The sequence below is a fragment of the Schistocerca piceifrons genome, chromosome 4 (genome assembly GCF_021461385.2).
Source record: "Schistocerca piceifrons isolate TAMUIC-IGC-003096 chromosome 4, iqSchPice1.1, whole genome shotgun sequence".
NCBI classification, from domain to species: Eukaryota; Metazoa; Arthropoda; class Insecta; order Orthoptera; family Acrididae; genus Schistocerca; species Schistocerca piceifrons.
In genome coordinates, this window is record NC_060141.1 from 699,120,881 (window position 1) to 699,130,971 (window position 10,091).

Here is a 10,091-nt window from a genome sequence, read left to right on the forward strand (position 1 = left end):
CATTTCTCCATATTTTCACAATACACTCTTTGGGTGTAGACCACAAACTTTTCCGGTTCTTAATTCTCATATTACCTGTCTTAACTTTGATAGTGTTACTGAGTTCACTCTGTTTAATTCTCTATCAATGTTATCTTCTACATTTTTGATCTCACTAAACTATAGTATTCTGAGTAGTTTCCCGTGCTTTAGCAACAATTATAATTAAAGATAATGCGACTTTTCCCTTGGGTCAATGCGTTTTAATACTTTTCAGCTATTAATTGTAGGGCGTGAATATTATCTCAGATATTGCTTATATGAACTTCGCAGGCTTGTTGATGAACTGTTCTATTACAAGCTTTTCTGTGATTCTTCTACGTTTTACATTCTTCATATTTTCTGGTGCATTTATTAGAAAGTACGTTTTCATTTTCTTTTATTACTTCCGCATTGTCTTTATTCCATGTCCTTATGACATTATCTTTTTCGAATTTTAATCTTTTTTCACTTACCGCATTCTTCTCATATGTAATAGTACAATGAGGTAACAAAAGTCATTGGTCAGCGATATGCATATACAGGGTGGTCCATTGATAGTGACCGGGCCAAATATCTCACGAAATAGGCATCAAACGAGAAAATTACAAAGAATGAAACTCGCCTAGCTTGAAGGGGGAAACCAGATGGCACTATGGTTGTCCCGCTAGATGGCGCTGCCATAGGTCAAACGCATACCATTTTCCTTTTTCTTAAATAGGAACCCCCATTTTTATTACATATTCGTGTAGTACGTAAAGAAATATGAATGTTTTGGTTGGACCACTTTTTCCCCTTTGTGATAGACGGCGCTGTAATAGTCACAGACGTATAAGTACATGGCATCACGTAACATTCCGCCAGTGAGATGGTATTTCCTTCGTGATACATTACCCGTGTTAAAATCGACCGTTTACCAATTGCCGAAAACGTTGATATCGTGTTGACGTATGGCTATTGTGATCAAAATGCCCAACGGGAGTGTGCTATGTATACTGCTCGGCATCCTGGACGACAACATGTAAGTGTCCGGACCATTCGCCGGATATTTACGTTATTTAAGGAAACAGGAAGAGTTCAGCCAAGTGTGAAACGTCGACCACGACCTGCAACAAATTATGATGCCCAAGTAGGTGTTTTAGCTGCTGTCGCGGCTAATCCGCACATCATTAGCAGACAAATTACGCGACAATCGTTACTCTCAAAAACGTCGGTGTTGAGAATGTTACATCAACATCGATTGCAACCGTATCATATTTCTATGCACCAGGAGTTGCATGGCGACGACTTTGAACGTCGCGTCCAGTTCTGGCACTGGGCAGAACAGAAATTACGGGACGATGACAGATTTTTTCCACGCGATCTATTTAGCGACGAAGAGTCATTCACCAACAGCGGTAAAGTAAACCGGCATAATATGCACTACTGTGCAACGGAAGACCCACGATGGCTGCAACAAGTGGAACATCAGCGACATTGGCGGGTTAATGTATGGTGCGGACTTATGGGAGGAAGGACAATTGGCCCCCATTTTATCGATGACACTTTAAATGGTGCAATGTATGCTGATTTTCTACATAATGTTCTACCGATGTTACTACAAGATGATTCACTGCATGAAAGAATGGCGATGTTCTACCAACACGATGGATGTCCGGCACATAGCTTGCGTGCGGTTGGAGCGGTATTGAATAGCATATTTCATGACAGGTGGATTGGTTATCGAAGCACCATACCATGGCCCGCACGTTCACAGAATTTGACGTCACCGGATTTGTTTCTGTGGAGAAAGTTGAATGATATTTGCTATCGTGATCCACCGACAACTCCTGACAACATGCGTCAGCGCCTTGTCAATGCATGTGCGAACATTACGGAAGGCGAACTACTCGCTGTTGAGAGGAATGTCGTTACACGTACTGCCAAATGCATTGAGGTTGACGGACATCATTTTGAGCATTTATTGCATTAATGTGGTATTTAGAGGTAATCACGCTGTAACAGCATGCGTTCTCAGAAAAGATAAGTTCACAAACTTACATGTATCACATTGGAACACCCGAAATAAGATGTTCAAACGTACCTACGTTCCGTATTTTAATTTGAACACCTACATGTTTCCAACAGTTCGTCTAAGATTGTGAGCCATATGTTTGTGACTATTACAGCGCCATCTATCACAAAGTGAAAAAAGTGGTCCAACAAAAACACTCATATTTCTTTACGTACTACACGAATATGTTATTAAAAAGGGGGGTTTCTATGTAAAATAAACGCAGCTGATATCCATTTGACTTATGGCAGCTCCATGTAGCGGGACAACCATAGCACCATCTGGTTTCCCCCTTCAAGCTAGACGAGTTTCGTTGTTTGTAGTTTTTTCGTTTGACGTTTATTTCGTGAGATATTTGGTCCAACCACGATCAGTGGACCACCATGGATACTGATGGCAGTAGTTTCGCGTGCACAAACTTCAAAAGGGCAGTTCGTTGATGGTGTCATTTGCACTCAGTTGATTGATATGAGAAGGTTTCCGACATGATTATGGCCGCACGGCTGACATTAACAGACATTGAACGCAGAATAATGGTTGGAGCTACACTCATTGGACCTTCCATTTAGGAAACTGTTACGGAATCCAGTATTCCTAGATCCATAGGCTCAGAGAATACCAAATTTCAGGCATTACGTGTGACCACTGACAACACAGTGGCCGATGGCCTTCACATCACGGCTGACAGCAGCAGCATCTGCGTAGAGTTACCAGTGCTGACAGAACAGCTACACCGCCTAAAGCCGTGCGGTTTAAGGCGCCATGTCACGGATTGCGCGGTCCCTCCCGTAGCAGGTTCGATTAAAAGTCGAGGTAACCATGACCTCAGCTGTTTGGTCCTTAGGAATTCACACACATTTGAACACTGCGTGAAATAACCATAAAATAAATGTTGATCATACGACGTACATATCTGTCAGGAGATTGCGGCGAAATTTGGAGCTAATGGGCTATAGAAGGAGAGGACCTACGCAAGTGCATTTGTTAACATCATCTGCAACGCCTCGCCAGGGCTCGTAACCATATCGGTTGGACCCTAGACTACCGGAAACCGCTGACTTCGTCAGATGAGTCCCGATTTGAGTTGGTAACACACTGATGGTAGGGTCCGCGCGTGGCACAGACCTCACAAAGTCATTGACCCAAGTTGTCAACAAGGCACTTATTATGATGTTGGTGTCTCCATAAAGGTGTAGTCTCTGTTTACATGGATCATTACGTGGAAACGGTTATGTTCGGCTACTTGAAGACCATTTGCAGCCATTTATGTACTTAATTTTGGCAAACAACGATTGCAATTATAATGGTGACAGTGCATCTTATCGCTGGGGCACAGCTGTTGGCGACTGGTTTGAATAACATTCTGGGCAGTTCAAGCGAATGATGTGACGACCGAACGCCCGACATGAATCCCATGGAACGTTTAGGGGGTACGATTGAGATGTCATTTCGTGCAGAAAATCTAGCACCGGCAATGCTGTCGCAATTATGAACGGCTACAGAGGCACCAAGGATCAGTATTTCTGTAGGCTACTTGCAACACTTGTTGAGTCAATGCCATGGAACTGCTACACTACGCCAGGCAAAAGGAGATCCTGTTACGTATGAGGCGGAACTATGGGCCTCATGAAAAAAGGGAGACCCGGCTGAGTTACGCAGTTTGACTCTTAGTCTGATCACGAAGTGTGGCCATTAATTGCACGCTTTGATGACGTAGCCTGACGTAAGGATCAACGAACTATACTTGACGGGATGTATCTGGAACATCTTAGGTGATTAGAAAGTTAGTAGACAGGAATACAGTTAAATACTTAGCCTTGATTCAGCATCAGCGGTGAACGTCAATCTTGACTTTGTACAATAATGTTTACAAGAGCAGCATTAGAATGAAGTGCGAATACTTCTTTACAATTGCGATTGCTTCACACATATAGATCAATTGTCAATGCATAAACTGTATGTAGCGCCTTGCTAGGTCGTAGCTATTGACTTAGCTGAAGGTTACGAGATCTCTGAAGCTACAACAAGTGAACAATTCCTATTAAAGTCGGCTGTAGAACTAGCCTGTGCGCTAGCTTGTGTCGTAAGACCAGCCGAGTAACGGCACACAGTCTGCTAGCGTCGACAGTGGCGACTCGCGGGTCCGATGTGTACTGACGAACCGCGGCCGATTTCAAGCCCACAACCTAGCGTGTCTGATGCCTTGCGGTGACACCACAGATCCGACACGAAATTAATAGGTATATCACGACTTTTATCGCCTCAGTGTACTTTCTCATTCTTCGTTTGTATCAGCTTCTGTTCTAGCGTTAGCTGGACAGCCTTGTAATTTTATTTGATACATATGTTTCTTCAAATGGTTCAAATGGCTCTGAGCACTATGGGACTTAACATCTGAGGTCATCAGTCCCCTAGAATTTAGAACTACTTAAACCTAACTAACCTAAGGACATGACACACATCCATGCCCGAGGCAGGATTCGAACCTGCGACTGTAGCGGTCGAGCGGCTCCAGACTGAAGCACCTAGAACCGCTCGGCCACACCGGCCGGCTTACATATGTTCCTATCACTGTGCTTGTACAAGTTATATTTTATACACGTCTTTATTGTTACATTTTGGTTTCGTTTTCTCTCATCTCCTAATTTCTGAACTAAGCAAAAAATGTGATCTGTTATGATTTCAGAACCTCTGTAAGCTCTAGTACAGTGTTTCCCAACCATTTTGAGGCCCTTGCCCCTGAGTGCAATGAGATATTACCTAATGCCCTCCTGCGACTAACGTTATTAACATCAGTGTCTTACTAATTTATACAATGAAAAAATCTATTTGATCACACTTTTTTCTAAAATGACGAAAGATAGTTTTCATAAATGTTTTATTATATAATGAACTAATGATTGTGCTTATTTCTGCCATCATTTATAGAATGATGAAACACTTAGCAGTGTACCGCGAGTGCTATCTATAGCTCATCTTCAGAAAAGAAAGCTAACTGTCCACATTGAAGTTAGACACTTGTTACAAAATATACTTCCTCTGCACCACTTCCGTCACTAGCGACCCTTGCTTTACTTAGACTCTAAACCCTCAATTAAAAGCAAACGAATTAAAGTACGTGTGTTAAACTTACTCTTTGTAAATTACTTCATTACTGGATTACCTACTTCTGAACTGGTAGAAATTGGAAGACCTTGGCTGCCAAAGCTTTATGTCTGACACCTACTACTAATAATAATAACACTTTAAGACCCTGCAGCAGTTTAGTAAATATTAAGCAGCTACTGTTCCGTCGTGCCGTCGGCTGGATGAATTATCTGTTTCTAAAAGAATAATGAAGCAATCTGTTGTCCACCCGCCCGGTTGGCCGTACGGTCTAATGCTCGGCTTTCCGGGCGGGATGGAGCGTCTGGTCCCCGGCACGAATCCGCCCATAGGATTTGTGTCGAGGTCCGGTGAAGCGGCCAGCCTGTGGATGTTTTTTAGTCGGTTTTCCGTCTGCCTTGGCGAATGCGGGCTGGTTCCCCTTATTCCGCCTCAGTTCCACTATGTCGGCGATTGCTGCGCAAACAAGTTCTCCACGTACGCGAACACCACCATCAGTCTACCACGCAAACATAGGGGTAACACTTGTCTGGTGTGAGACGTTCCCTAAGGGGTCCACCGGGGGCCGAACGGCACAAAACCCTTGGTTCGGTGTGGGGCGACGGAGGGGTGAAGTGGACTGCGGTAGTCGTCGTGGGGTTGTGGACCACTGCGGCTGCGGCGGGGACGGAGCCACTCCGTCGTTTCTAGTTCCCCGGTCAACATACATACAGTACAATACAAATCTGTGGTCCATTGTGGGAACCGCCTACAGAGCAGAGGAGGGATTTTGATGACATATTAAAGCATATGTGATATTATACTCTAATGGCACACAATAAAAAGCTTCTGCTTAAATAGTGGACTATGTGAATAGAAGACGTTCATCCAGTAGCTTCATAATCATCAATATCAAACAAAAAGGGTAGTGGGTTAATGTTTGTCTTTGAAAAAAAAAAGGACTGGTAACTTAGTAACCAGTATTAATGTCTTACAAAATAGTGATAATAATAATGATCTTTGAAAGAATAATGTGGTTTCGTAAACGTGACACAATCGAATTCTTTTGTTTTTACCCCTTAGATAATTTCATTTTGCTCCTCAGGGGGTAATTACCCCAAGGGTGGGAACCTCTGCTCTAGTAGCTTGAAAGAAAATGTTCTGATTTGTTTCTACTATTAGTTTCTACTGCCTTAGGAGATGTGTTTGATAAGAGATTCTTCCACAGACTGAGCGCCCCGCAGCCAGCCGCCCCCAGCACTCGCCACCAGCGTACCAGCAGCCGCCCCCCGTGTACCCGCCGAGCCCGGCGCGGACGCCGCCCCCGCTGCCAGCACGCATCCGACCGCCTCCCGGGGCTCCAGCTGCCGCTGCCGCCGCCGCCGCCGCCGCCACCGCATCTTCGTCGTCTCCGTCGTCGTCGTCCGCCGGGGGCGGCGTCGCGACGCTGCCGGCCGGGGCGCTGTCGCCGGCGTCCACGGCGCCCTCCACGTCTCCCGTAGCGACGACGGCGACCACGACACCGCCGTTCGTCCCGACCACCATTAACCGCGCGTCCAACGGCACGCTGCGCAAGGACCACCTCATCTCGGACTCCATCCCCGGCCCCGAGAGCTGCGTATGACGGCTGCGACCTGCTCGCTTGGCACTCGCGGTGCACGGTGTACGTCGGTGTGGGGGAGCCCCGAAGAAGCAGCTTCTTGCACTGGAAACCTTTGGCCAACAGGTGCTCGACGTCGTGGTGTTGGGGACCGTTGGGCGATCTGTCTGAGGCTGGCCTATATTACCGTCTGTTGTAACACGTGTCTGGAGAGAAGTATCTTGTTCTGATGCATGCTTATTTTCCTTATACATGTCTTCCTAGGTTGTTTGCATTTCGGCCGACGTGAATATCTAGCACTCCGGTCAATAGTGGAGGTCTTCCCACCGCGAGGTCTTATGACGTGAAATCAAAGCCAGTAAGCGTACCTTCTCAGTTTATTAACGTTCACTAAATGACCACAGAAATTCCGTGAATGCGGCCGTAATTAATTTTTCTACTTTTCTGATATCTGGGCAGTGGAACTACTAGTCGCCTTCTGAGCCAGTACCAATACTCTCACACTGCATCGCTCAGATGATGACAGGACGTTCTTCCACCGTAATATCATAAAACAAGAGGATATGTTTGCAGCGGCATTGGCTAAAGTTCATGTACCAATAATTAATCCATAAAAACTTCACGTCCCCTATGAGATCGTTTTGCTTATTACTGATAAACTAAATTCCCGTTTAGTCTGTAACTAATCAGTAATCAGTAACACGAAGTTGCAACTTATACCTCTACACATACATGCCAGTTTCCAGGAAATTACTTGTTGGAGTCATATGCTTTTTTTCCTTCGTTGCAGTTTCTTCTCTTTGTGGGCAGTTGGTTATGGATAGGAATCAGCTCACCAGACAGTCATCTGAAATTTATTTCTTGAGCGTGTTTCACAGATATGTAGATTTGAGGGACCGTTTCCTGTTCTGCCTTGACTGCCAGATTTACTTCATTCACCACAACCGGAAATTTTGTGCCCAAAGCTTCGTACATCCTGTACCAAACTTAAACATTTCATCCCATGAGCAGCAAAGCTTAAAAACTGGAATCAGCCAGCATTCCAACTACATCTACAGACGCCTCAGTAAGCCAGTTTATTGCTCTGTAATCATTAATACTACAAACTGCTACGGGCAGTGTTGGCGTGGACAGCAGGTGTCGGTTGCTGTTACAGTATTAACGTGCACTGAAAAGTAGGCCTTCGTCGGTTTGCTGGATATCAACTGCCTGCTCAAACTCTGTCACTTGCAGCAATAATATTAATGGCTACACGACAATACACTAGAGTGCTGCTACATATGTGGGTGGAGCTGATCACAGTGATCGCATTGTGGTGATAATGGCGTGAAACGTTTACGTATGTCATAGAATGTTTAAACGATTGCCCCCTGTGTAGTATCAAGTTTTCCACTTGAAAATAACCGTAACGTATAAACTGCAATTAAAATTGTTAAAGCATACAGTCAAAGTCAAACTTGGTCTGCTTCAAAAGGTTGTAAAATATAGGTTCGATGGAGACAGGAAACTGATAATAAAATACTTCAAGAGATACTGACACGTGGTTTATAAAGGCTCTTCAGTGAGAATGCCACTAGTAATTTTTGTTGGTATGGGGTTCTGATGCACAACTAGTGCTATAGAGGATTTAATATGAAGAAAGCGAGCAATTTTTGCGTTACGAGAAAATGATGATGAGATGTAGTCCTCAGGAATTGGTGGGTTTGACGTTAGGAAGGAACAGGATGGACTGGAAACTATATTTGACTGTAGTGTAGGCTACAGTGATAGATTTTGCATGGAAAAGTGTGTAGTGTACTTGAATAGATGTTTGGCGGGATGATGCAGCGCAATACAAGCCCCCGGTTCTCAGGCAAGGAACACAAAGTGGTGTGGGGATATGGTGTAACAAATATATACGCTACCCAAAAATTCTCAATTCTCGCTTAATGTGATGTCAAATTTCAGTTCCTTACTTCAGATGATAATACTCGTAATGAACATAAATTTCAATAAAGCTAGAAGTCACTGACTAAAAACCTGGAGTTTGCAGTTAGCCTACTGTTAAAGATATAAACAATACTGAAATACTCGAAAATCCAAGTTATGAACGTTCTGCTCTCGTTAGTTCCCATTACATGCTTCAAGACAGTTTCTAAAGACTTCCAGATGCGGCGCAGTCGCTGTTGATACTTACGTAACATAGTTCAAAGTTTCTCCCCAAGAGATGAAACTAATATCAAAATTCGAAATTGTTAATCAACGTTATGTTTATGATTGCCTATCGAATTTTGTTGTCCCGTTTAGAGTATTTTTTTCCTGGAGACTGGAAAACATAAAAAAGCCGAAGCTATTTCATAATGAATCAACAAAAATATTAAGACACCATCATGGCCAAGTAATTCCCAGCAAATCATATCCTGCAACAACAACAGAAAATCCTTTTCTTTAAAAATATCTTTTCTGAATATTCGAGCTCCCTGACATCTTACCTGAGCCAACACTCTGTAAGAACAAGAAGAGAGCTTACTTCGCTCTTTTAAAATGCCTCGAAATATTCCTTTTATTAGAATAATTTTGATATTTTGTGGAAATGTGAGCAGTCAATACGGTAATATTCACTGCAAGGCCTATTTAACGGACGGAACATATGTTTGAAAAATTGCAAAGTGTAAGGATCATGAACATTGTTAACTGTGTTTCGTGAGACAAATGTATGTGATATTGTTTAATTCTGTGTGAATGAAGGCACAGCTGTTGGTGTTTATAAATCTATGTTAACATTCAGCAATCTATGTCTTTGTGCTAGAAAATTTATGCAAACCAGTATGGAAGAAAATCGGTGACAGAAGATTTGGAGAATTCTCTTGGGACGAAGTATCAGTTGTTGTTTGCGAAATCTACGTTCTTCCTTTAAAAGTAAATTATTTGTTTTGAACTAATAATTCATTTCCTCTTAATGTCTTTATTTCTATTCGTCCGTGATCTATTTTCACCGTCAAACAGTTTTCTAGACTGGTTATGCCATTATTCAACGAGCAAAAACAATTAATGTTCACTGTATTACTATAGAGACGTAATATGTGTAAACTGAAAGAGAAGTATCAGTTTTTATGTTGTGAAACTACCTGAAGTAAAGATCATATATAAAGAAGAATGACTCACTCAAATTGTACGTTTTGTAAATATTTTCATCTTTTATTGATATGGTTAAAATAATATATGATGTAAATAAATGTAAAGTGTTTTATAAACGTTTGAAAGTTGTATTTTTGTCAATAAAATTGATGTAAAGAAATAAGATATTATTGTACTGATAATCGTTGTCTGCTTATGTGTGAGGAATCATTATCACAA

The 10,091-nt window shown here is 42.8% G+C and overlaps 1 protein-coding gene across 1 annotated transcript in view; it reads left to right on the forward strand.

Moving 5' to 3' along the window:
- The window catches only part of LOC124796117 (hemicentin-2-like), a 790,202-nt gene extending 780,313 nt beyond the window's left edge, over nucleotides 1-9,889 (forward strand). The window contains exon 16 of the mRNA XM_047260206.1: nucleotides 6,384-9,889. Coding sequence (XP_047116162.1) covers nucleotides 6,384-6,779 — 396 coding nt within the window. The 3' untranslated portion in view covers nucleotides 6,780-9,889. The remainder of the gene's footprint in view (nucleotides 1-6,383) is intronic.
- Nucleotides 9,890-10,091: the final 202 nt, after the last annotated feature.